The following is a 27,787-nucleotide window of genomic DNA, read 5'->3' on the forward strand; positions in this document are numbered from 1 at the left end:
TTCACTAATTAGCTAAATTAGGGTTTCAACCCTTAAATGGGCTGTTTCCTCTCTGATCTTGGAGCTTTTTCACGTATCTAAGTATGTTATACTGACCATCAGATTTATACATGAGCACGAAATAACACTCGAGATATTCAGTGAGAAATTTATTAAAAGCAATAGTACGCCACCAGCTGGAGCACATAAGTAACTACAAAAACATAAAACAAAGCATAAAAAAGCATTCTGAGGATCCATTTATATACATTACACAGGACAGAGTATTAAAAAAAACAAGATTATAACAATGAAAGAAAAGCAGATCATTTTCCCATGGCACTCAGGATGTTTGCCTGCAAAGACAAAAAAAACCATTAAGGCAAGAACATCACAAAATTTTCACAATGTGCTTGTAAGAGGTGTTAAGAAAATGGAACTAAATGCTCAGGATTTCTATAGGTTATTTTTTACATTAAAGTTGCAGTTTAGGACTGTGAGACAGCTGGTGCTGTCTATACTGTACTAACCATTCAATTAAAAAAAAAGAGGAAAACCAAAAGATGGGAAAAAAGCTTCATGTAGTTAACAACCTTTCCTGACTTGAAAATATGGAATAAATTAAACATAGGATAAGAAAATACAAGTTTTCAGGAGCAGTGTATCAATGATTTATGAAGTATGCAGTCTCATAGTTGTTACTGACTGGCAGTCATTTGTGTCATATCACTGCTTGTGTATGCTAGTAAAGGAGGGAACTTAAATATGTGTGCATGAACGGGACATTGTAGGGATGGCTAGGGCACTTAACAAACATGCTCTAGGCCAGGGTCATATTCTGCTGCATTCACATGTATTGACCCCCTTGGATGTTTTTCCCTTTTAAAAATGTCATAAATTAATCACGGTCAATATAATTTGAATCTTTAAAAAATAAAGAAAGAAAGAAAAGAAATACAATAAAACCCTTCTTTAATGTCATGGTAATGTCATCATGATGTGGGGATGCATCTTGGCAGCTGACCCTGGAAGGCTTGTAAAGGTAGAGGGTAAAATGAATGCAGCAAATAATAGTTAAGTCCAGGAGCAGAAGGCTACTCAGTCTGCAAGAGAACTACCACTTGGGAGACTATTTGTTTTCCAACAAGACAATGACCCAAAGCACACAGTGAAAGCTACACAAATGGTTTTAAGACAACATAGTAAATGTTCTGGAGTAGCAGAGACAAAGCTCAGACCTCAATCCAATACATTTTGTGGGTGGACTTGTAAAGGGCGAATCGCGCCTGATCCCCATGCAATCTGACAGAGCTTGAGCAGTTTTGCAAAGAAGAATGGAGTAAAATTGCAGTGTCCAGATGTGCAAGCCTGATTAAAACCTATGCACACAGACTCAGAGTTTTGATTGCAGCCAAAGGTGCATCTACTAAATACTGACTCAAAGGGGGTGAGTACTTATGCAGTCAACATTACCTAGTTTTATTTAATTGACATTACTTTGTAGAAACCTGTTTTCAAATTGACATTAAAAAAGCCAAAATATATTGACCATAATTAATTTATAAAATCAATAGGGTAAAACATCCAAGGAGGTGAATACTTTTTATAGGCACTGTATAAAACAAAGTGTACAGTGCTCTGTGTTTTTAGAATAAAACTTTAAGAAATTATGTTAATGACATCAGTGCATTTTGAGTGCACTAAGACAATTTTGAATTATAGTAATATTGATAACTGTGATATTTCAGGTCCATATAATTGTGATATATAATTTTAACATTATTGATTATTTATTATTATAATATGTAGCACAAATAACATGTGCTACACAGTTATCCAGAAGTGTAAGAAAAGTTAAAGTAGTTTCTCATTCTCTCTTAAAAAGGAAATTACAAGTGTTGGTGGCTATAGTAGCAAATAGCCCTCCGTGTGACAACTTTAAACACAAACAGTGAGTTTGTAGACATGGTGCATCATGGGAGAAGGTCATAAAAATTACAAAACATCAGAGTGCAGGATGAGTCAGCAACATTTGTATGTTGGAAAATTCCCAAATATCACTGTTAACCTTACCATGTACTTTGACCTTTAGAGAATTAAAAGGTCTTGGTTAAGAAATTGTTTCTCTTTCAAGGACATAAATCTCTAATAAATTTAATTGGCACTTCTTGTTGAAGTAATGTATTTCAGTCTGAACACCTAAAACTACAATAAATAAGAAACTACCCAAATGTTTTCCTGTAATTTGGCTTACCTTCATGAAAGAAGAAAATCTCTTCTGTGTCATGCCCTCAACCTTTTCTAGATCTTCCAACTGTGAAATAAAATCAATTATTAAACCCCCTTGAGTAAATAGAAATCATAAATATCAAATTATGGCATGCCAAAGGACTGTTTTGATTAATAACAACAGGATCTTTAGTCATGGTTTCATCTACCAACCTTTGTGAAGTGACCATGGATCTCCCTCCAGCCCAGTATGAGCTTAGCCTTCTTGTCACCGATTTGCTGCAGACCCTTCAGGTCTTTGAGAGAACCGGTGTTTAAAACCTGCAGGATTTTCTGTCTTGACTGCTCCAGAACTGATGTGTCGAGCTGGGACTCCCAACCGTTCTCCATTATGTTTTCTTTACCATCTGGAGCCTGAGGAAAGAGGTAAATCAGATTTAAAATTTTTGGAAAACTACATTTACCTCTGGGATTTTTCCACATTTGTAGACAATGTATTGTACATGAAAAAAGAACCATGTGTCAACTTTTATTTGTCAACACTTGTTCAGAAAGGAGGTTATTTTTGTCACAACAAATTTGAGATCTTGCAGCTCCTGTGTAGTCCAACAACAAATTGAAGCTAATGCACTACGTCAGCTTGTTTGTGATGCTTGCAACTCTGCAGATGTGTCAAGCTCAGCAAAGCACAGCCGAGGCTCGGATGCTGACCTCAACCTGGTCTGAAAGCTTCCTCTCTTTCTTCTTGACGCAGACGGACTGTTTCCTGACGACTGCAAGCTGCTGAAGAGGCTGGAGCTGGGACACTGATGGGGAGGAAGCCACAATAAATCAATATATTAACATTTATTTAAGTACACAATCTGTTAACAAAGACATTTTTCAGAGGGGGAAATAAAGACAGCACATTTTTATGTGAAGCAGTTCAAAGTTGATTCTTTTCTTTGGGTATGCTGTTTTGTTTCAGAGCCAAATGCATGACACAAACATCCAGGAAAGTTATCTGGCTCACTCTCCGGGCTGCTGAGGGATGTAAAAATAATTCCTCCTCATCGTCATTTGATTCTCTGGCTCCTGTATTCAAGCCTGAGTTCTTGTATCCCCTTGCAGCTCTCAATAGCTCCAATTATTCAACATGATAGTATGAATCCGTGTCTACTTTTTATTGAAGCATGAACAGAGATTTTCACCTCAAGTAAAAACTTTTTTTCAAGGTCATTTAACTTCATGAGAGCTTCCTTGCTCAGAATCAAATGAGTCACTAAGATGATCTGATATATCTTAGTTTTAATGCGACAGTTCTTTGCAATGAGACAGTTTTCAATGCTAAACAAGTTCAGTGACACCCTTTTTCTTTCAGACATTGGTTCCAATACCTTTCAGGGGGTGTATTTTCATCATTTCCAGTTTACCTTACTGCTACTGTTGCTCTGCGCTTTCTTGTGTAGACAGATGGTGATCCCTGCTGCTATTATTTGCTGTATGTCTAGAAGTACAAAGGTCATCATTAAGCAGTCTTGCTCTTTGGTATCTGATCTGCTAAATTGTTTTCTTTTAACTACGGTTCATCTTAACTAAAGAGTTAGCTTTACTTACTGTTGCTTGTTTAAATAAAGTTTTGTATTTCCAATTTTGCATGACTGTGATATGATTGCTCGCTAGTCTTATTCACATGCAAAAAAAAAAACCCTCCTGTAAACTTCCAGATAGTTTCAAGGTGCACTGCAAGAGCAAACACAACCAACTGAATTTTTCACCCCAGCTTAACCTAGATTTTTTTTTTTTCGCTCACAGCCACCTATTAAATATTCTGGGAAAGTCAGGGTGAGCTGAGCTGAAGTGAGAACACAGTAGGAATTATTCAGGAGAATTCACAGAGGGCGAGCAGGAGTGGGGGATGACTTCTAGGACCTAGGGTGTGTGATCAGTGTAATCTCCTCGCATGCAATAACAGATTAATCATGTCTTCATTCTGCCAACATGCAATTCTCAACTAGTTGGTAGATACTGGAGATATGATGACCTTGCTTCGTCCACCATTTTCACATTGTTCCTTTCACATAATGAGCTGCCACATGAGACCTCAAACTGTGAGGCCCATACAGAACAAGCAACTAAAAAATATTCCTATGAGGAGTCGGAAAATAGCTAGAATTGTTCCATTATTGTTCTAAAGGTTGGATTTTCATGTAAAATATTCCCAAACTGACATGTTCTTGGCTCATATTACCATAAGAATAGCCTGCAGCAGATAAACTAGCGTGTTTGTTGTCAAACAGGAGCCTTCTCTGGCAGGCATCGTACATCAATGGGGACAACATGCTTTGCAGACCATTGTAATAGACACCAAATGTTTTGTGGGGGATTTTTAGAGGGATAAAAACAATGTTATTAAATTGGTGTGAAAACACACACTTGGCTGAAACTTGAGCCCTGTAATATTTTGAGGCACTCCCCTACGACTTAATTGTTTTAAGATTTTTTTTTTTTTTTTTTAAATGCCTTTATTCTAAGAGAAGGACAGTGGATAGAGTCAGAAACAAGGAAAAGAGTAAGGAGTAATATGCAGGAAAACAGCCACAGGGCAGACTTGAACCCAGGCTACTGGCGTACATGGGGCACAACCTAACCACTAGGCTCTCTGTACCCCATGACTTAAACATTTTAGTTAGTCACAAATGTCAAACTGACCTTTCAGGGGTTGGACCACAGCCTTCTGCTTGTTGGATGTTGTTACATTTGGCTGTTTCCTCTGCAGAGGAGCTATGTTGTTCTTGAAAACCGGCTCCTGTGCAGCACAGGACTTTTCTCCTGCCAGGCGACTGAACAGCATGGCCTTGGTCTCAAACTCCTTCTGCTTCTCCTTGAGCTCCTGCCAAAACAAAAACAGCAGTACAGTTGGCTATCAAATATCCATGAAGAAGAGCTGATTGATCAGGGATAAAGATGAGACAGCATCAGCATCTTGAACATCTCACGTAGACAGAAGGGACAAAGGTCGTCGGACACCCAGGAGGATAAACTTATTTTGTTTGTAGTTGTGTGACATTACCTGGATCTCCTTGCGAGACTGAGCCACATCTTTAAGCATGCCGAGCCTGTCTTTGTCCTGGCAGCTCATCATCAGCTTCTCTAGGGCGATAAGTCTGTCCATCACTGACAGTTCAGACGGACTGAAACAGATAAACACAAATCAACAAAGTACGAATAGTCAGACAACACGAAGAGCAGCTGTGTAATCAAATGTTTTGAAATGTACTCAGAAGTTGGTCAACTAGGCTGAACAAATACAAGTTGATAAGATTCAAGGCCCAGACACACTTTCACACCTAGTAACAGATGGTGAGAAATCAGTGCTTGCATCTTTTTCCAAAGAGTCCCCGCTGGGCATAGCAGCTGCAGCCAATCAGAGCATTGCACAGAGCTGCTTTGAGGCTATGGCCTGTTTGAGGTACAGCTGTACGGACCAGATTTGATGTGGTAGCTAGAGGCAGACGTATTCTCTTGACAGTCAAACATTACAATTGCTGAGTCTGATGAGCCAGCCAAACATTTAGTAACTGTTGGTGTGTGTTGGCATTAACCTGTGAAAATGTGCAGAGGGTGAGGAGCCATCTTGTTCTGTTTTCCTCTCCTCTTTCTGTCTCTTCTTCTGTGGCTCGATGCCAGACCCCCGTGCCTCGTGGTCCTCCCTGGCCCGCTTCACTGGAGATGAAGGCAGAAAGGAAATTAACAGTTTAGGATTCAATGCAGTCAAGCAACACTGTTTGTGGGAGTTCTCTAGAGTGTAAACGATTCAGATAAAGATGGCAGAGCATCAATCCAGGCTGCAATGCAGAGCCTTAATTAACAGCAACACAAGAACTGTGTCAGCACAACAATTAAGACAGTTGCTCAAAAAGAGATGCCTCAAAAAGCTAATTTCAGAAGTGTTGGATATATTTAAACGACTTCCAACAAGCCTAGGGGCAGCTGGATCTTTCCTCTTCATCCTCCAACATTAAACATGCACCCTCTGTTGGTATTTGATTAAACGGACAGAATCCCCCTTTGTCTATTTTCAGTTTACTTCACAAACTTAAAAGTGCTCATGAAAAACAAGGTCAGTTTCCCTCACCTGGCAGCACAGGCACGGCGACCGTCTCACGTGTGAAGGGTTTGTTCACAATGAGTTTTGATTTGGCTGCAAAGTTTAGTGCAGTAAAGGTGTCAAAATAATATTTGTACTCTGGTGCAATGTTGGTAATCATGACCGAGTGTGCCGAGCCACCCAAAGAGTCCTGCAGTAGCCGTGTCAGTTTACTGTCTCTGTATGGCACACGGATGGCAGTTCCAGAGTTAAGGGAGTCCACCACTTTACTGAGTGTAAAGAGAGATAGGTTGATGGCACCACTCTCCTTCAGACGGATGCCCTGGTTGCCTGTGCGGCGGTTGTCCTCTGATCCAGCCAAGTCGATCAGGTAGAGCTTGCCTGTCTGCTGTCTGTGGGGCGGAGTACGCTGAGTCCGCACAACCTGGATTATTGAAAAGATAAAGATTTGACTAGAGGTAAATACACAAGGATCAAAGGAGATCAAAGAGGGCAGAAGAAAGTGGAAATTATAGAAAGCAAAGAGGCTGACTTTTTATGCTATCATTGATAACCTAAGCTACACAATAACAGAAGAAAAATGTTGGCAGAATGATGGAAAACACCAGTTTGTTTCTCTCCCAGTAAAGTCCCAGAAAGCCCACAATTGCTAGCGGGAGTGTTGCAGGAGAGAGTTGATTTTAGCACCAGCTACCAAATCCTGGCCTACTGCTCAGAGGCCAGGACCTGTTTAAGATGCTGTCTGACTCGCACCTTATATCATGCAAGAAAACACCCATTCAAAGATCAAAGCAGAGAAACTTTCAGAGAATTACAGAAAACCAAAAAGCTATTCTGCAGACCTTGATCAGGAGGACCGCATGGCTGCGACTGGAGCGCTGGTTCAGTTTGGTAGAAGCTGTGGTACGATTTAGGCTGGCTGGGATGAAATGTTTGTCAAAATCAGAGAAGGAGGAGATTTTTGTGTGGGTTAGGCCAGGGATAAGGATGTTTTTGTCTTTGTCCTCTCTTATTGGTAAATCCTGGGAGCCTGGGGATAAAAGATCCAGCACCTGAGAAAACAGAAAAAGGAAGATTTGACAGATTTGGCAAACACTGCCAAACAATGCTTTTAAAAACTATGAAAGAGCCAAATATCCAACATCAATCAGCTGAATATATCAGTCAGAACCAAGGGTATAATAGTTTTGGATTTTTCATTAGTTTGTACTTATATTTTGTTTTCCCTTTCTGCGTTTGATCTAAGTTTAATTTTTATTAGTTTTGACTGCTGGTTTGTTAGTTTAGTTTTTTATTTTGCAAAAATGCTTCGTTTTCGTTTAGTTTTTATCAGTTTAAGTGTTCGTTTTAGTTTTTTACAGATAGATGTCAGGGCTGAGTGAGCGTAATACATCTTAAAAAACATATTTAAAAAGGCTTCACTTATCATTTATTTATTTAATGGTGATGTTTGATTACAACTCCAGACATAAAACTACCACTGTGTGAAGTCTTAACCAATCAGATCAGGGAATTTTAGACTCCCAAGACTTGGTTGTCAGTGCCAGTCAGTATGGTTTTATCAGACTAAAACTAAGGACATTATACAAGAAAAGGTTGAATCCTTAAGAGCAGTTCCACTTACGGTAAGTTCAATGAATAAAGGAAAACAGACATTTTTTTAAAGAATGGACCCCAAAACGCTAGGCTAGCTTGCTAAAATAAATAGCCCAAATAGAACACTGTGTCCTTGTTAAACAAGACTAGGTAAAACCTAGTATATGGCTGACCACAACTATTTGGGAAGCCTGTTGAAATGCCTGCCTGGCTGAGTAACTTTTTCATTTTTCTTATTTTTTGTTAGCCAAATTTATTGGGGCTTCTTAAATGTACACAGCTACATGCTGCCCTCTCTCTGTCTCTCCTCTTAAAAAAGCTCTTCTCTGTGTACATATGAAACACTACAGAGACATGCGTCAGACTTCACTGATAGAGACAGACAATGAGTCACTGGAGATTAAACGTTTTTTGTCAGATGTATGTCTTTAATGGTAGTAAGTTTATACTAACAATAAAACCCTAACTGTTAATTAACTGTTTATTCTAAAATAAAATAAAAACCGCAGCAGCTTTCATGAACCTTTCTAATTCTCCTCAGACAGATGTGTAAGGGTCTTTATATGAGTAAAATTAAGCTGAATGTCTACTTTAGTGTTCCTATTGTTTTTTATATCCCTTAATGATCAATAAACAGCACATTTAGCGTTTCCCTGCAACTAAAGATGTGTCATACTTTTAATCAGCGTTCTCTTAACAACGCAAATGCAGAGATTTAAACGTTTGTTTCCCATCAACATATAGTATAAGGGAATATTTACCAAATTTTTTTTACATAGCCCACACTCCCGGCTCATGCGGGTGACAGACACACACAGCTGGAGCGTGCACACACACAGCACTAATGCGCTGATCCTCTGTGGTCAGAGAGGAGCTTAAAGAGGAGAAAGTTCTGCTGTTTATCCTCCAGTATTCTGAAACTTTTGCCCTCAACAGATAGAAGCCCTGAGTCTACGCTACCAACATGTTAGTGTGCATTTCACTGTAGGTGTATGTGTGAGCATCCCGGGTGTGTGTGTCACTCTTATGCAGCATCAAAACAGATGAGGATGAGAGGAGAGCAGCAGACACTGCTGCGTAAAAGACACAGATAGGGACGACAGGAGAAAGAGTGACGGGGGACAGGAGATCATGATGGAAAAATTTAAAACCGAAGATTGTGCACGAGTCTCAAATCACGATGTATAGTCTCCACAAGACAAGCTGTCGGAGTGGTTCTCTGCTCTGGTTTTAACAGTTCGGGGGTAGCTCGGTGGGCAGACAGCTTTCCGTGTTGCTCTCAGTACTAACTGTGATGAAGAAATGTGTTGAACTGGCTATGGCTTACCTAACGTTTGGCTACCAGGCCGTAAATACAAGTTTTCACACAAGTAACCCTTTCCCCCTTTAACTATCACACACTCACGCTGAAGCAGTTCAGCAGAAGAGCAAAAACACCCGTTCTGTTACAGAAGGTCTTTAGTTTTTCTGTCTTCACTTGTTTTAATAAAGAAATGTCTAGTTTTGACTAAGTGCTGCTATGAAAGCGGGGTACACTCAAAGATAATCGGGCCGTTTTTGTCCTGATTTTCCCCCTTCCCGACCAAGGATGGCAAACGCCCGATTATCTTATGTCTTATAAGATTATCCTATGAGATTATCCTGTGGTCTGAGGTGTGTTCAGAGTGAATTTGTCTCGATAATTGGCTCCGAAAACAGTCGGGGCCGACAATCGTAAATGTTGAACTTGTTCAATATTTACAACCAAAAATCTTCGTGTGTGGGGCAAGCCAATGACTCCCGAGTCACGGCTCTGAATTGTGACGTGGAACGGAATGTAGAGAATCAAGAAGCGAGCTGACTGACAACAACCACAGACATTATATACGTATATAATGTCTATGACAACAACTCACCACCAGCTCGCCCAGTAGACTATAAAGTCCGTGTTTGCGCTGTCTCCAGGATTTTCTCCACAGTCTTCTCTTTTTTTCAAGTTTATGATTTTTTTCCGTTAAAAATCGAGGCTAGGGACCCCTTACAGGGCGGAAAATTTTCCAAGGACCCCCACATAACCCTTGCGCTGATTAAACATATGTTAACATATGGTACACCTAGATTTTAAACTCTTCAACCTAAATACAAGCTCTTGTTCAATTGAGTGTGGTTTCTCACTTTTTGTGATCCTTTAATCAGTCAAATAAGAAGCCCTCTGTGCTTTTTCAGGGTTGTGGTCAGTTTCACCATTCCTTTTTTCTGCCGTCTGTATTCCTCACCCTTTAGTTGTGAAAAATCTTTGGTTTTGTCCTTAAACGCTGCATGTTTTGTTATCAAATGATGCTTTAGCTTCATGGCTTCACATGAAGCCACACAATACATTTTGATCTTCCATCACTATTCTCACTAAAACCAAACTCAAAATAGCTGTCATCATATTTTCTCAGTTTAGCTGGTTTGGGCCTAGCATCCCTTGATGAAGTGGACACGCTTAAATATGTATCCATAGTTGCTAGCTGGACCTGCACACCAAATGCATCCCGACAAAGAGACTGATGCGTGACGAGTGTTAAATTTACGGATGTCTTACAATCACATCTGAGTTTTCATTGGCCAAAAGCTGACTCATGTGGGAGTCAATCGTTTAGTATGGTTGTTTTATGGGTTTGTGGTCCCTACACTATGTATTTATTTGCTTTATGATAACATGGCATTACTTAAACAATTTATTGCAAATTATTTTGCGGACCCCCAGGGGTCCCCGGACCCCAGTTTGAGAACCACTGAGTTAGTCTACAGACAGAGCCATATGTAGGGCTGACCTCAGCGGTCAGCCGAAAATTGACTGGATTTAAATTTCTAACTGTCAACACTGCCCATACAGCTCCCTCTAATATACTAAATTCCTTTCTAAGATATTGTAGAAAAGCAGTAGCTGTAAGATCACAGTTTAGTATTTAGAGTCAGCCTTTTATACCTTCTCATTGTAAATTTCCAAATAAGACATGCCAATGCTGTAGTCCCATCCTTCATCTTCATCTTTAGCTTTGACCAAATTGAAGACCTCACGTATGGCTCGAGGGATCACACCTGGTTGATCAGGGCTCCCCAACATGGTGTGAGTCTTACCTTTGAAAGACAATAGGGAGAGAGAGGAGGAAATGTAGCCATTAATACGTATAAGGGACGGAGTACTCAGAGCAATTTCTAACTTAAAAAATCCTTATGGTGTGAGGTGAACAGTGCTAAAATAAATCTTTATCACATATTTCGAATTAAGGATAGTGAGGTCTAAATGTTTGCTGATGCTATGCAGACTGTTGACATGAAATGCTAAAGAAACAGACAGATAAGAAAGTGAAGTGTTAAATGAAGTAGAAGACTGGTTTGCCTTGGTGACTTCAGGTTATTACTAAGTGAACAAGTGCAATACAGCAGTAACATACCAGCCCCTGTTGGTCCGTAGGCAAAGACACTAGCATTTTGTCCGTTGAATATGTGTGGTATGATTGGCTTCACTGATGAGCGGAAAACCTCTTGCTGCGTTGTCTGCTCCCCATGGAAAACATCAAACCTGTAAAACAATTTATGAGTACGCAACCTCTGAAAAAAGAGAAATATTGACATAGCTGTAAATTATAAACATTCACAACTGGGGCAAGCTGTGGACACTGACTGGTATTTGACTGTTTCGGTAGCGTTCCTCCAGTTAACTATCTCCAGGTTCTGGGAGTCCAATCCTCGTACACAGGGTCCTTCGTCTTTCTCGTCTTGCTTGCCCATATAGGGTCTCAAACGGACCGCAACCCGAATTCTGGATGTCTTCTTGTTTCCTCCATCTGCTACCGCCACTCGCTGAGCCATGTTAGAGCGCTTAAAAAGAGCAGGCCTCTAGAGTAGAAAAGAGCATTTTATAATTAAAAAGTGTATATTATCACGTGTCTCGCTTGTATTAGATTGCAATGTTATGAAACAGAATAATATAGTTCATCCTGAAGCCGATTTAACTTGAATGATGACACCACAACAATGAGCAAAGTCTTGCTTGAGTGGCGACGGTTTAAACGGCTAACGCTAACAACAAGCTAGCAGAAGTACGGCCACGTAAAGGTTTTAAAGCTGACATAACGATTTAACAGCCAGAAAGACAAGCACAGACAATCTTTAAGCGGTTCTTACCGATGTGATATGGAGACTCCTTTGAAAAACTTGTTTTAAACTCCCAGTTTAGGCATTATATCGAAAACGGCTTTTAACAATGGCGACAGAGCCTTCTCTGCTAACTGAACATTTTCAAATGAGGAGCGCTACAACCGGAAACGTTTATCAACCAATCAGAGGCACTGGCGCCTGTTTGACGTCTGCTGTCCTCAATTATAAAACATACCCGGGTACCGTGGAAGTTAAATATACGTTTCGCCTGAGAAACATGCATGTACCACTTTCAAGCAAGCAATCTGCGTAAACGACAAAGGGAAGGTAGTTTATTTTAATTTCAACCGATATCCATTAATCCCTCTATGCGCTTGCGCACTGAGCAGGAAGTCTTACCATTAGTAGATTTCTACAACACTCAGTCTAAATCAGGACGCTTGCTCCTGTGGTCGATGGACTATCCACATGTTGTTTAATCAGTTAGCAGTGCGCAGAGTTGCAAAACCACCCTGAACGCACAGTTCTCGTATCCAAAATGGCGCTATGTTTACGTCTCTGTGTAATCGTTTATTATCCTTAACAAGTCTTATGGAGAGCTATGGTGGCTTTTCTCTCTGGGAAAGATAATATAACTTAACGTTACTAATAGCACCATCGATCCACGATCGAGCGGACTCAAGGTAATAATGGCAATTTAAGACTCGTATGTGGTGTAATTGTAATTTACTGTTTAGTATTACTTTACGGTTGGGCCTGATGTTAGCTTGCTCGTTATGCCAAAAAGGTCGAAAGTGTGTTAAAGTTGTGTGCTCGCTGACATCCCAACATCCAGAAAGCAAAGTTAAAAGCTATCGTTAGGCTTCATGTTCACAGGAATGATATGACCTGCCTGTTAACTCCCCCCAAAGCTTTGTCATATGGCTGCAGTTTGCCATGCAGTTTAACTAAACAGTATTATAATATAAATGTGTCTTTTTACAGCTTTGTTGCCGTCAAGTTCAGCAGCAGTTGGAAAAATGCAGGCCGAGGCCACAGACTCTTCGTTGACAGAAGGCGTAGAGACTCTGGGAGTGAAGGACACAGAAAATCCTGCAGTAAGCAAAGAAGAGGAGGGCAACACAGAGCCACAGGACACGGAGATGACTTCTGCAACAGAGGATGACACCACTAACAAGGAGGAAAAGGGTAAATACAATAGAAAAATAGAAAGAGAGGGGGGCCTTGTATGTCAGTCTACTCATCTTTTAAATAAAAAGTTTTACTTTTACAAAGACAATGACTGCACTGATTCTAAAGTGTACTCCAGCAGTAACACGAGAATAATATGAATATCAGAACTGATGTGATTCAGCTGAAAGTACAAGGCTTCAGGCCCAGGCATGATAATCAGTACAATATCTCAGTACGATATGTGTGTGATTTTTAACTATTTTTGAAAATCTTCAATAAAAAGCCTATAGAAGCAGGTCTGTAGGTTAACTGAAAGTCAGTTACCCTTAGCTTAAGATGGTAGAAAAATCTAAAATGACAAAAACAGATTTAAATGCAAAATAGAGGAATTTAAAAATGGGACGGAAAGGGTGTGATTAATTGCAATCAACTACAGAACTCCTGAGATTAATTGCAATTGATCATTTGAAACCAATTTACCCTGTCATACCTTTGCAACCCACTGGAAACTACTCCATGACCAACTTTTGGGTCCCAACCCACTAGTTGAGAACCACTGCCCTACAAAATATTACTGTTAAAATATTGTGTTTTTGTTCAGTAGTATGTGCGGGTCTGTCTACTATCAAAAGTGTTGTGTTTAAAAATTACTCTCCTATATGGTAGCATCATTTTGATGTATAACATCCTGTTGATCATATTACAAACTTTTGTATTCCTCAGCGGCTTTGGCTAAACCGTCTGTCTGTATTTTTGCTTCCTTCTCAGATGAAGAAATGGATGTAGCAGAAAAAGAGGAGCACAAAGATGGGGCTCAGGTGGACGCCGAAGAGAAAGGTAACGAGGGAAAGCAGGCCGCAGTAACAGATGGTGAATGGGAAATTGCATACAGTGATGAGGAAATGGAGGACCCTAAAAACTGGATGCCCCCTCCTGCTGAGATCAAAAGACTCTATGAGCTTCTTGCTAAAGGGGAGATGCTGGAACTGAACTTTGTGCCCCTTCCAAGGAGGCCCCCTACACCTGAACGCACCCCATCACCTGAGAGAGACGATGAAGAGGCAGCAGCAAAGGAGAGGGAGAGGGAGGAGAGAGAACGCAAGTCAGTAACAGATTTTGTATGGAATATTTGTCTGTGTACAAAAGGGTTGTCACAATATTGAGATAGTTATTTAACTTAAGTTAAATACTAGCAAAAAAAAAAAAAACTGTACTTGTTTAAATAACAGGGCAAAAAAATGTGAGTCCTAGGCACTTTTAATTATCAAATATTGCAAGCAAACTCCTACACACCATCAAAAATGCACAAATACTTTGGCAACATTTTGCAACCAAAACATTGCCAACATATTTATGCAATTAAGACAATATGCAGGAGTTTGATTGCAATTTCAGATTGAGCTTTTCTTAAAAGCTTTGCACTTTTCAGTACTATCATTCATTGTGATATAGAGATTGTATTGCTTTAAAACACAGTATTGACTTGCAGTATCTTAAATTCTGACAGCTAAAAATCCAGATAGTTTGTGTTAACATGACTTGTTTTTTTTTTCTAGGCCTCCAACACCAACTGAGTTTGACTTTGATGATAAGGAGATGCAAGCAACTCCGAAAAATTCCTTCATCAACAGACGCAGGACACCAGGTTTGTCAGTCAAGAAAAAAAAAAAAAAACTTGAAGTGATGTCAAAGTGATGATTTGGTCTTTTTACGGTAACTTGTTCTACTGTCTTTCTCTTCTCCCAGGATCTTCAGCGCGCTCCTCTGTCAAAAGGGAAGCTCGGCTGGACAAGGTCCTTTCTGACATGCAGCGCCACCGTAAAATAGAAGAGCACATCATGCGTACAGGTCGGGATCTCTTTAAGACTGAGAAGAAGCTGGAGGAGGCCCTGTCTCCAAACAGCCAGAAGGAACGGGAGAAGGAGAGAGAGCGAGACAGCAATCCCAACACCATCTTTTCCCCGAGACAGAGGAGATACTGAAGTATTAAGAGATGATTGAGGACTCGCTCAGAGGCAAATGAGGCCAAGAGCTTTCAATGGCTTTCTCAAAACTTGAATTTTTTATGTAACGAGTTTTATATGTTTTGTATGTGTGTTTTGTATATTGGCAATAAACATTTTAAACAGCAAGAATGTAAACTGATTTACTGATAGTGTTTAGAGTGTGTGTTAAAACAACCATTGTTTTATTGGTAAAGCAAATCTGTTATTTTTATTCACTGTTTTGTTGCTTGAAATCAGGCCCTGTTACAGAAATGAATGTATTCTGGTGCCCTCTAGTGGCTACCTTTCAACCTACAATAGAGCACTACATGGAGAAAGAAATTGACAGTGCTATTACACTTGTACTGATCCCTTTCCTACATTTTCAGGGTGAGTTCCACAGATGAACATAAACAACCATAATTTTCTCTCATACTTGATCTGGATTGTTCCTACCAGCCCTCTGGTTTGTAAAAAAAAAAAAAAAACAGCAGGAAATAATGAGGAAAATTCACTGCAAGCAGCATGTAATCATTCATTGTGTTCCCACATTATCACATTGATCCTCATGCAGGTTATAAACTGCTTCTTTATGGCTTCTGTTTGTTCAGTGTTATCAGTTTTGATGTGATTTTAAAGAATTATTTTTGGGGACTTTTTGCCTTTATTCTGAAAGGTCTGTATGATGGATAATGTAGGACAGTACTTCTCAAAGTGTGAGCCACAAGAGCTCAATTAAAATAGTTAAAAACATGTAAAACCAAATTTTAAACAAGTATAAAATACTTGATGCCAAATTTATATTAGTTGGAAATGGTTAATTTAACTTGCATTTCACATATAACCATTTATTTTGTCTGATGTGACCAGTGTCATGGTTTAACTGGTGCCATATTACCAGCGAGCACTCTAACATTCTAGTGCACAGATTGCTTTATATTATTAATTTTTCAGCATCTTTGGAGACATTAACAACACCAGGAAAGAGTTTGTGGATCCCCAAATAAAGTGATGCTTGCTTGAAAAAAAAAATACAAGTGACTGCAGATCCCTGATCCAAAATATATAAATGTTGGTGTTTCATTGATTGTTCTTTCTGATTTCACAAAAACGTAACTTTAATCATTATGTGACAGCACTGATAATTTATCAGAATCAGGAAGTAGGCAGTGAATAAGTATGATTAAAGTTGTTTCGGTAGGTAAAACCACCAGTAGGCATTAAAATACTCTGTTTCTAAAATAAAATATGGAGGTAAATATTTTAAGTCACATGCTTTGGTTGGATTTTGGTTTGGTGGGCCCCAGAAGATTTTCAGGTTTCAAAGTGGGCCGTATTGTACGTACATTTGTGAAAGTCTGGTATACGAAATCAGAGAGAGAGAGAGAGAGAGAGAGAGGAGGAATGATGTGCAGAAAAGGAGCCACAGGTTAGATTCAAACTGTGCTTCCCACTTGGAAGACAAGCTCCTGAACATGGGGCGGAACCACTCAGCCTTCTGCATCTCATTAGGATTTTGCCAAACTACAGGCAGCATTTAAAAAATAGAACATCACCATCATCATCAAAATCCATTTTTCCTCATGATTTACTTCAAAAAGTTAAAACTTCCATATAATATAGATTAATTTCATTCAAAGTAAAATATTTCAATACATTTTTTGTTGATCATTACAATTTACAGCTCATGGTAGTCAAAAATTTACTATCTCAAAATATTAAGAATATTGTGGTTAAGTCTAATTGCAAATGTTTCCTGAGCCTTAATTCTCTCATTCTGGCTCAGTGCACACAACTGCAATCATGGGAAGACTGCTGACTTGACAAATGTCCAGAAGACAACCATTGAACCCTTCACATGGAGGGTAAGCCACAGAAGGTCATTGCTGAAAAGGCAGGCTGTTTTCTGAGGCTGTATCAAAACATATTCATGGAAAGTTGACTGGAAGGGAAAAGTGTGGAAAGAAAAGGCGCAATGACATCAGGGATAGATGCAGCCTTCAGAGGATTGTAAGGCAAAGCTAGTTCAAGAATTTAGGGGAGCTTCATAAGGAGCGGACTGAGGCTGGAATCAGTGTATCAAAAGCCACCACACATAGGCAGGTCCAGGAAATGGACTATAAGTGTTGTGTTCTTAGTGTCGAGTCACTCCTGAACCTCACAAAACATGATAAGCTTCTCATCTGGTATGAGAAAAAGAACTGGACCAGTGCTCAGTGGTTCAGAGTCTTGTTTTCAAATGAAAGTCAATTTTGAATTCATTTGAAAATCAAGGTCACAGAGTCTGGAGGAAGATCAGACAGGCACAGAATCCAAGTTTCTCAAAGTCCAATGTATTCAGTTTACACAGTCAGTGATGGTTTGAGATGCCATGTCATCTGCTGCTGTTGGTCTGCTGTGCTTCATTAAGTACAGAGTCAACGCTCTCAGCAGTCTACCAGGAGATTTTAGAGACCTTCATACTTCCATCTCCTGAGAAGCTTCATTGTGATACTGATTTGCTTTTCCAGCAGGTCTTGACACCTGCCCCCAGTAAAGCCATAACGACTTAACACTGGTGTCCTGACTGTGTTGTTACAGTGTTTGGCTGGCCTGACCTGAACCCTGTAGAGCATAGGTTCTCAAAGTGCGGCCCGCGAGCCAATGGTGGCCCACAGTAACTATTCTGGCAGCCCGCAATTGTTAGTTTTAATCCAACTGTACATTGCTTTGAAAGGATGAATCTATTTCATGGTCTTTAGTGGCATCTATATGGATAAGCGGTAATTACAGGTGTGATTTAGACCTCACTCCCAGATGTCCATGGTGTCATGTTTAGCCTCATTTATTAATTAAAATGTGTTTATTGCACATTACTGGAAGCAGACCAATAAATGTAAACTGTAGAGATGCAACCTGGTCATTAAAATGATTACAAGTGGAATTTTTTTCTGTTTTTTTCCAAATTTTTTTTCCTACAGCGGCCCTCAGTCCAATGTTGGGTTCCTGATTGGCCCTCAGCTATCAAAACTTGGAGAACCCCTGCCATAGAGAATCTCTGGGGAAATGTCAAGAGAAAGATGAGACACACCAGACTTAACAGTACAGCCGACCTGAAGGCTGCCATCAGAGCAACCTGAGTTTCATGACACCCCAGCACAGACTGATTGACTCCATGCCACATCACATTGATGCAGTCATTTGTGCAAAAGGAGCTCCAATCAAGTACTGAGTGGATAAATGACCATCATTTTCAAGGTCAACATTTCTGTTTCTTAAGTCTTTATTTTTGAACTTGGTCTTTATTCTAATATTTTAAGATGGTGGATGTATGATTTTGTGAGCTGTAAGCCGTAATCACCAACATTAATTAAACAGTCTTGAAAGGTTTCACTTTCTAGAATAATCTAGGATATATGGAAGTGTAACATTCTGAAGTAAAGCACAGGAAAAACTGAACTTTCACAAGATTTTCTTTTTTGCAAAGACACACCTGTATAGAGGCAAAAATTGTCATACTTCATCTTGACTGTTTTGCTTCATCTGTGTTGTTCCTTTTTATTTTGTGTATTGCAGCAGAGACCCTCCAACCCATGCAACGTTATTCTCCCACTTTGAGGTGTCTGTGATCTCAAGAAGATAGAGGGTCAATCTGCCTGATATTTTGACAGTTCAAGAGCAAATGTGAAAATGCCTTTGAAAGGTTGGGAAAGAAAACACTGGAGGCAGGCTCAGGACAGAGAAGTATATTTTAGCTAAGTTCGAGTAACAATACAGCCTTCACATAAGGCTCTGAAGCATATAGTATTATATGTATGCATAAATATGCATTCAAAACCACAAACCAAATAAATAAATAAATAAATACTTACAAATAAATAACGAGCATTTTGTGGAATATACAGTACATCAGTTGAAATGTTTTAGTATTGTCAAGAAGCAGTACTTTATGATTTCATGGAACAGGGGAATGGATACTCTGTGTTCAACATGCCCACAGTTGTCCAGATGTTTTTTGGCACACGCTGCCCTGTTTTTATGGTTTCTGAGCTTTGTTTTTCTTTTTTTTTTTTCTTGACCCATTTTCAAGATAGTGAAGCTGCTTTGAACCAAACAGACAATGATTAAAACTCAGCAGTTTGTTCATAAAAGGTTCATAGAACCTGTGGCTCAAATAAAAACGGCTCAATGACTGATGCAAACCATATGATGTAAAAGGCTTAAAACAAGTCATACTCAAGAATGGTTAAAAAACAGAGAACTGTTAAAAGTTGTAACGGACGTGCTGCATGTCGATCACAAGGGAATGCTTCCCTAGATTTTTTTGTTCCCCTTCAAACTGCAACATTAGAAGGCCCCTAACAAAGCTTAAAAATGCTCCAATCTCATGGATCCCTTAGTGAAACCAATCAAATGAACAGCTTGAGATTAACATCAGAAATCAACTAAAAAGACATTTTAATGTGTTTCAAAGTGAATGCATTGGTGCATCACTTTTTCAAAAGTAAAATGCTTAAAACACTTTGTAACAGAAGTAAATGGAATGAAGTTGTATCTAGGCTGAAACAAGAAGCACTGCTGTACGGTTTGTGGAAGTTTGTGTACACCGAGTTGAAAAACTGAAAGGTTTTAATGCTGAAGTGTCATCGTTGAAAAAACTGCGCTGCACAAATAAGACAAACTCTTAAAAAAAAATCAACATAGACCTAATACTGACGTGGAAATGAGGACAATTTTACATCAGCTATGTACACCCGTCACATTTGTCCATCTGAGGGAGCCTTTTCCTTCTCCTCTGAGGATAAAAATAAATTAAAATGTAAAGAAAGTGTGAAGAATGGGAGAAAAGGGATAAGGCAGCAGAATACAGTCTTATGAGATTATCTCCCTTCTAAAAAGGGTGAGTCAGTCTGCAGGTTGGTTACATTTTGTTAGAGTGACAGTGACTACATAGAGGATACAGATAATAAACACTAACAAGTCAAAATACTGCTTAGCCGGGATTTTTTTCTTTTTTGAAGGTCTTCTTCATTACTAAGCTGAGTCAGGCCTTCCATCTACAGCAAATGTACTAACATACAATATAATACATTCCTATTTTCCTGCTCTTCCTGTACAGTGAGGCAGAGAGGACTGAATTTGATCTACATGAGGGAAATAGCCACCTATGCTTGCTATACATCCAGGCAAATTCCTCTCAGGTCAGTACATGTTCTTATCTGTCACAGTGCCTGATGACATCTTTAATACTGAGTGTGCAAACACTCTGCTTGTTTCCTACAAACTGAGAAGCTGAAGTGCTTGAAGGCCAGCAAGCAAACACTTGGTGTTTGTCTGCTGGCCGCAAAAACTTCAGTGTTGTTTGAGGCCATTGTCTGTAGCTTTCGTCATATTGCTACTTGTTTCAAGTCTCATTTCTTCCCCTCACAGTTATCCTTCCTTTACATACTCATTGGTACATTCGCCTTCCTTCCCTCCCCACCCTCCCCGCCACCCTTTTCAGTGGGTGGCCAGCTCGGGCTCTGTGGAGCGCGTGCTGTAGCCGTTGGCGGGCTGCGGCAGCGTGTTGCTATCCGTCTGCCGCTCCTTGGCTGTGGCTATGCTGGAGCGCGGTCTCTGAGAGCGGGAGGAACCTGTGAAGAGTCGCAGGGCACCCCTGCAAATGAGGGAGAACCAATAGAGCTGGGGGGCCATGAGCAGAGCGGCGCCGAGGTTACAGTGCCATGGCACCGACAGGGGAACCATGTGGAAGGGAATAGACGCGTACCTGGATCCCAAGAGACACAGGATTATAAAACCTTCAATTCATTACAAGATGTTCGAGTCTTTTCACAGCAAGATAGAGATCATGTGCAAGTTGCCGACCCAAGCTGAGCGAGACAGCAGAATATGAGAAAACAGAGATGGAAAGACAGACATACCTTCCATAGACGTAGTAGAGGTAAGGGAAGAGGAGGACTCGACAGATGAAAAAAGTGATCAGCATAAGAGCCCCATTCACTTTGTGCAGGAGAGTGTGTTGCTGTTTGTACTGAGAGCGGAAAAAAAACAGAGGGAGAAGTCGAGAGTGAGGGAAGAAGAAAAGCAAGCAGTACAGTTTGGTGAGAGCTGATGGAGTTAAACTTAAATGCCATAGTTACACTGACAACACTGATACTGTTATAGCTGTTAATAAAATCTGCATGGAGGAGGTAGCGATGATATAGACTGTATAAAACGATGGATGATTTGACGGGTCTTAAACAATGGAGCCAAATGACACGGGTTAAACTTTGATATTAAAACACCGAACAAGTCAAGACATGATTTCTGTCTCAAGCTGTTTATCATCATGTTGATTTTTGTCAAAATGTTTATATCACTATTCATTTTATCATATCATTGATGCCATGTTAAAGGGGGTAAAATGTCATGACTGACATTCCTGATGACACATGCAGCTACTTTGGTTCTGACTGCACTGGACTAGTAGAGGAGAGGTGGTACAGCAAGAAAAAAAAAAAAAAAAAAAAAAGGCAATGGGCATGGACGCTAAAGGAGGCAGAGACACACCGTCCATCTTTCAGTTCAGTCAGTGGAAGATGGAGGGCACAGTATGTCAAATATTTGATTGAGACCCTGATTTTTTTAATGGTCTTATTGACTAGATTTTATATTCTACACTTCACCTGCTTTAGTGTCAGGCTTATATGCATTTCTCTAAACAGTTTTACCCCATTTCCATTCACTACCCAACAATTACATGGCATCACATCTACAAATACTAGTGTTTGTTGTTTACACATTCATCATCTTCTATTCTACAGGTACAAGAGGCCACAGCTATTAGCCTGCTGCTGTTTATCAAACGACCACATGCGCTGTTGTCAGGGACAGGCGGGGCGGTGTGCTGAGAGATAGAGGGTGGGAGGACAAGCTGATACTGTATCTACTGAATATCCCATCTAAATACTAGGGGCTATATTCAGAGACCAACAGCTGTAGGAGCCTCAGACAAGGGGGGCAAGCAGAAAGCAACAGAGGGCCAACCTTCACCCCGATGCAGACACATTGTACACACACAACTATAGCAAACACTGCAGGGGGTGCAGCTTCTACTTTTCAAGCAGACAATGTTACCAATTTAAGGCGTGATGTTTCTGACAGTGCTGCTCATGTAAGACACAGCTGATGGGCATGAACAAGCTGCATGCTGGGAATGAATGGATATGCATTTCCCGTTGAATGAAAAGGTGAGGGGAAAAAAAGAGAAGTGGAGAGTGCAGAAGGAGTTTAGTGTGACGGATGCACATGCAGCAATGCACTGCAGTATTTTCTGAGGCTGAACTGAGGCACTCACCTGGATGAGTATTTTTCCTAAGCAGACAGACGGAGTGCTGAGCTCCGCCATGAACATTATACCCTGGAAATAATCGCCCTTTCCTTGTCGCCAAAACTAGAGAGAAAGAAGAGTTGATTGTCTAGAATGTAATTAAAAGGTTTTTTTTTCAACTTTGTGACTTATTTACAGTAAATACTTTAATATGAAAAAAATCTTGAAAGAGATGACATTTGAAGCCTTATTTTCTACTCCTCAAAAGTCTAACAAACTTGAGCGCAGCCTTTAAATGTCTCCACAGGCAGTCTGTATGCATAGTGACCTTTAGGTAACCCAGAGCTGTCTATGAGATCACATAGCCACTTCCTCCAACAGAGGGGCATTTACAGTTTTATTTTTAGGTATAATTGAGATTATATCACACTTTAATCCATATAACACACAGCTATGGTGGCCTACAAGGGCAGATGCATATCTATAAAATCTAAGGCTTTAATAATTGGGGAATTAACAAGAAAATGTCATGTAATGATAATCATAACTGTAATTTACTGAACTTTAAAGGCTTATAATTAAGTTAGTTCACAATTTCTCAAATTTGTTGTTTATTTAGATTTTTTATTTCCCTAACAGCAACTGACTTTGGGTAAACAACATTTGCTAAAAAGTAATGAAAGTTTTGCAAAAATTAACAGAAAAAAAACTACAGCTGCCACACTGAAAAATCTAATATTGTGGAAAAAGCAAATCAGATTATAGTTTTTTTCCTAACTCTGAATAAAGACAATTTTCTAAAGAGACTTTAAATAATGGGCTTGTATGCCAAAGTGTCTATCTTTCACATAAGAGCTGTTTCAATGCACTTGGTATGAAAATTGTGAAAAAAAGGACTAAATTTCCCATAAACCAAAGCCACATCAAGACAAATGTAATCCACCAAAGAGTGGGTAGTTTCATGTAGATAATCTGTGTTTTACTTTTTCCTTTTGCCTTAAATCCCAGACCCACAGAAAGAGCAATGTGTGGCAGTTACCACAGAAACGGGGAAGCAGACGGTGACCATGACAACGTGGTGCAGCACCATGAGGAACTCGCGACGCAGGTAGCTGGTCAGAGCTGAGCTCATGCATTGTGGTGCTGCTGAAGCCTCTTCATGCCCTTTGACCCGTAGTTTGTACCAGTAGCACATGAACATTGCGTAGATGTCATAGACAAAGTAGGGAACAGCAAACATGATGTAAGTGCTAGTCAGCCAATGCCTGGATAGAGAGGGAGGGAAGCAGACATTGAAAAGATAAGATAACAATCACTCAATCAAATCAGACACAAAATTTAACTCAAACAAATCTATATCCTTAAAAATGCAGCCGCTACACTTAAAAGGAATAGTTTTTTTTCCTCTGCAAGTCAGGAGAACTATTAAATCCACCTAACCTGAATTTACAAGAAAATAATTCAACGCTTGCGGCTGATTTATAAAATAAATACACATCATAGACAGCTTAATGGCAATGTGGTTTTATACACATCACTTCCAAGTAGGAACTACTTTCAAAGTGTGAGGATCCATTTATACTTTTGATTTATACTTTATAGCAGATATATGACTCTAAGTCCAAACCCCTTCATAAGCCTCTTCTGCAGGGCATCCTAAACCCTTGGAAATAACAAATCCTGGCAGCTGACCCACAGGAGAAAAGGCAGGTCAAATTGTATATAACACATCCTTATGTGACTTTCTTGACTTACTGGTCCTCGATGATGTCCTCGCAGGAAGAAGCAATGATGTAGCCAGCTGAGGAAGCCATGACTGCCTGAACTGATGACACCAACCTGGGAGCAGAGGTTGAACCACAAACAACAAATAATGCATTTTTAAACAGGCCATTTAGTGAAAGGTTTTATAGAAAGTGCAGTAAGGGTTTCAACGCTGGGCCAATACAAGTAAAAGCACAGGATAAAACTGCAGCTGTCACAAGAGTCAAGCAAAAAACTACATGTGAGGCCTATGTGTGAAGTACTTGACACACTGACACAACAGTACACAAACTATCATGCATTTTTCATCAAAATATTAGCCCTAACATCTAAAATCAAGTTCTCAGAAGTCCTCACCTGGCAGATACAATAACTGCATCTCCTTCGCTCCACCTCAGCGCTGGGATCGTTTTCAAGCATTGTTTGGACAGAAGGAAAAGGCCTGGAAAGAACACAGACCCAGCAGCGAGGATGGTCAGCATGGTCCCTGGCGAATCTGTCTTTGAGACGAAAAGTTCAGTGGGCAGTCTGGTCCTTGAGATCCGTCACTCTTTCCCCTCTCTGAAAAACAACAATCACTGAATCAACAGTTTGTACTGACGTCTCTGACCTGTGGTGACTCTCAAATGTATGCATTTGGCTGCATTTCAGAAGATAACAAACAGAGCAGCCTATCAAAGTCCAACATGTGTCAATACACTACTCTATTGCTTGTTTACAGTCTTGCCAGATCCACAATAAAGATAATTTGGATTTACATAAAACGTATACAAAACAGACTAGGTACGATATGGGAAAATGTTTGTATTAAAGGCAAAGATTGCATGGGAACTAACAAACGGAGACTAATGCGGAGTACCGTGGCAGGATATCACACAGAAGGCCCCTTTGTGCAGCACGCTGCCCTGTCCATCTGATGACATTGAAAGCATTATTTACATTCATTCCTGGGGCAACCATGTGGTAGTTGCATGCGGTTTAGCAGTTTGCTTACACCAGACTAGCTGACTCATTAAAAGTTGTAGCCCATTAGCAAAATACGCATTGCGCTATTTTAAAATCCTGAACGTCGAAACTATTGACAAATGCATGGACTGCTGGAGCTCACAGCTTCTAACATCACCGTTAACTAATGTTACCTGAATGGTTAACGACGGACTGGCGGGGCTGAGCAGGTGCAAATATTCGCAATGCGACCGACTGTGGGGGACAACTAAGTTTGCTATGTTGGCTAACTAAACCAGGATAATAGTCTACTAATACGAGCAAATGCTTTTGAAAGGCAACTTCGACAAAACTTAAATTCTGGGAGCACACGTGTAAAATTAATTTAGTCCTGGCTCACTTAGCTGGCGATGCAGCAGCTCTTTATTAAATAACATTACACCTGCCAGCTGAGCTTAAAAATCAACGTCAGGCTACCGCAGATAGCGTAACTACACAGCTGTGCTATTTGGTTTTAGAGCAGGAAAGCAAGAAAAACCCGAGTGCTTTTAATGAGCAGTAATTATCATACAAGTCATCCATCTCTTTGGTAAGCATGACCAACTGTCTGCGCCGCTGAACCGCCGGCTAACAATGACGCTAGCATCGTTAGCATCTCTGAATATTACGCTAGCTACGGTTGTCATCCGGTTGTCGCTGGTGTAGTTAGCAATCATTTCGTTGTGACTGAATTCAAACAGCGGTAGTTAGCCAGGTGATGACCCTATACACAAGACAACTACTAACTGAATGAACTCCTGACCACGTTTTGCCTGTCATCCATGCTCACATTATCCTGACGTTAAACTGTTATGTCAGCTTGTTATTTGTTTGTAGCCGTTAGCAGTAGCCACTGTGCAGGCTAACCGACACCGTGAGCTCTAGCCACGGCTAACTAGCTAACAGACTTGAGTTTACACATGTGCAGAATAAATGAAAAATCACAATCAGCATTTACACACAGACTTTGCAGAGTCCAGTCAGCGGCCAGTCGAAGCTCGTGTCCTGCAGGCAGCGTTTAACGTTAGAGATGTCCCGGGGGTCTCCGCCTCGATGATCCGCATGTTTATGTGGCCACTTCAATGTCTGAAGGGTAGCAGCAGCGAGCTAACGCTAGCTTGCAGCAAGTTAGATCGACATATATGAGAGGACAGCTCTCCGAGAGCATTGGGGGACCAGCCTGCAATGTAACTACACAGCGAATCAAAACACGACTAACTAACGAAAAATATCTGCACAATCTCATCCAGGTGTCAAAGGAAGGTTAGCTGGCCCAGCCGCTATGTCATCCCATCTGTCTCCTCACAGCAGAGCAGTGATGCCGCTGCCTCAGCTTCGCAGATGCAACGTTGACTCAACACTGTGGACTGCTGCGCCAGCTAGTTCCTACAGGTCCAGGCGGCAGCTCATGACATGACGGGAAATTTGCACCAGTCACTGCACTGCATTTTGTAAACTGTTTTTTTTTTAGTTTTCTATGCAGGGAGACGTTGAATGAATACCTCATTGGGAGACTTTTCCAGCTGCATTCATAATTTTCACCATTCACTTGAAAATAACAGGCATTTATAAACACAGAGACTTTGCAATGACGGGTTTTAATCAGGTAAACAATGGTAAAATCATTAGGGCTGTTTCCAAGCCCTTTGAGGCATACTGTGTCTCAGACAAATGACTGATTATTTGGATTGGTAACTCGTTTGACCGTTGAATGGACCAATATTTGTATTTAAGATAATCAATTATCAATCCCTGTAATCAGAGATGCTTGGTTATGTTTGAAAGCCCAAGGCACTCACATTTTGCAGCCTCATAGACCTTGGCACGTTAGAGATTACATTCTCAATAGTTGTTCTGGCTTTTGAGTGATAAAGCAACTCTATCCTTTCAATTAGAGCATGTAGAGACTTTTCTCTCTTTTTCACGTCTGAAAATAGACCATTGGCTTGAATATATTAAACTAATATTTGTTTATAATTGCAACACATGTTCATATTTTTTGGGTTACCACGAGCTTGAATGAACTACATTCAGAGGAACACACTCTAGTAAACTAGGGTTGCCATGATATCAGATTTTTTGAAAGTGTGATACAACACTACTCAAAAACAGACATAACTGATATTTATTTTAACACTACAGTGACAAAAGTGCAAGCACCTTGCACCCAATCTGGGGTAATAACTTGTTGTTAGTCCCCCCAAATTCCTGGCAAATATCCAAGAGGATCTGGCTGCAGACCTACAATGGAGCGACCTGGACTGTGGGGCCAGACGTGACGTATATTACCTGAGCCGGAACCAGCATGATGTACTGAATGATGTATATTTTTCTCTCCCTGTGAGAGGTTAAGCAGCTTTTTCTTTCACAACAGCAAAATTTTATGAGTAAAAATAAAAAATTTACTGAGGGGTATAAAATCAAATGTAACACGCCAAAAACTAAGGAAACTCAAAGAGGGTTAGGGAGATAAGATTAAAAATAACACACCACAAACTAAAGAAAAACCCCAAAAAGGTTAGTGCATCACTTCTGGCCCAATGGTCCAGGTGGCCCCATTGTAGAGGT

The 27,787-nt window shown here is 40.2% G+C and overlaps 3 protein-coding genes across 8 annotated transcripts; 1 reads left to right on the top strand and 2 right to left on the bottom strand.

Annotated features, from left to right (window-relative positions):
- Positions 1-136: 136 nt before the first annotated feature.
- kif22 (kinesin family member 22) lies at positions 137-12,184 on the bottom strand. Its single transcript, XM_041815677.1, has 13 exons — positions 12,050-12,184; positions 11,547-11,761; positions 11,317-11,444; positions 10,848-10,999; positions 7,141-7,350; positions 6,326-6,722; positions 5,793-5,913; positions 5,261-5,381; positions 4,900-5,080; positions 2,920-3,014; positions 2,422-2,622; positions 2,234-2,293; positions 137-335 (listed from the first exon to the last, which is right to left on the bottom strand). The coding sequence occupies exons 2-13, from the start codon at positions 11,732-11,734 to the stop codon at positions 306-308; spliced, it is 1,884 nt and encodes a 627-aa protein (XP_041671611.1). The 5' UTR covers positions 11,735-11,761; positions 12,050-12,184; the 3' UTR covers positions 137-305.
- Positions 12,185-12,241: 57 nt separating this feature from the next.
- pagr1 (PAXIP1 associated glutamate-rich protein 1) lies at positions 12,242-15,327 on the top strand. 2 transcript variants are annotated; one of them, XM_041815683.1, is made up of 5 exons: positions 12,242-12,349; positions 13,007-13,210; positions 13,964-14,297; positions 14,752-14,840; positions 14,942-15,327. In XM_041815683.1, exons 1-5 carry the CDS (start codon positions 12,304-12,306, stop codon positions 15,175-15,177), a joined length of 909 nt encoding a protein of 302 aa, XP_041671617.1. In that variant the 5' UTR covers positions 12,242-12,303; the 3' UTR covers positions 15,178-15,327. The 2 variants fall into 2 exon arrangements, with proteins under 2 accessions (XP_041671617.1, XP_041671618.1); XM_041815684.1 differs by lacking the exon at positions 12,242-12,349 and adding an exon at positions 12,418-12,705.
- A 3,563-nt stretch (positions 15,328-18,890) lies between these two features.
- On the bottom strand, positions 18,891-26,644 carry tlcd3bb (TLC domain containing 3Bb). 5 transcript variants are annotated; one of them, XM_041815690.1, is made up of 8 exons: positions 25,375-25,779; positions 25,095-25,148; positions 24,593-24,796; positions 24,227-24,310; positions 23,511-23,736; positions 22,499-22,594; positions 21,081-21,190; positions 18,891-20,926 (listed from the first exon to the last, which is right to left on the bottom strand). In XM_041815690.1, the coding sequence occupies exons 3-8, from the start codon at positions 24,715-24,717 to the stop codon at positions 20,659-20,661; spliced, it is 909 nt and encodes a 302-aa protein (XP_041671624.1). In that variant the 5' UTR covers positions 24,718-24,796; positions 25,095-25,148; positions 25,375-25,779; the 3' UTR covers positions 18,891-20,658. The 5 variants fall into 5 exon arrangements, with proteins under 5 accessions (XP_041671624.1, XP_041671622.1, XP_041671621.1 ...); XM_041815688.1 differs by lacking the exons at positions 25,095-25,148; positions 25,375-25,779 and adding an exon at positions 26,186-26,644; XM_041815687.1 differs by lacking the exons at positions 25,095-25,148; positions 25,375-25,779 and adding an exon at positions 26,178-26,644.
- Between the last annotated feature and the right edge of the window lie 1,143 nt (positions 26,645-27,787).

Source organism: Cheilinus undulatus, linkage group 20, assembly GCF_018320785.1.
Source record: "Cheilinus undulatus linkage group 20, ASM1832078v1, whole genome shotgun sequence".
Classification (NCBI taxonomy): Eukaryota; Metazoa; Chordata; class Actinopteri; order Labriformes; family Labridae; genus Cheilinus; species Cheilinus undulatus.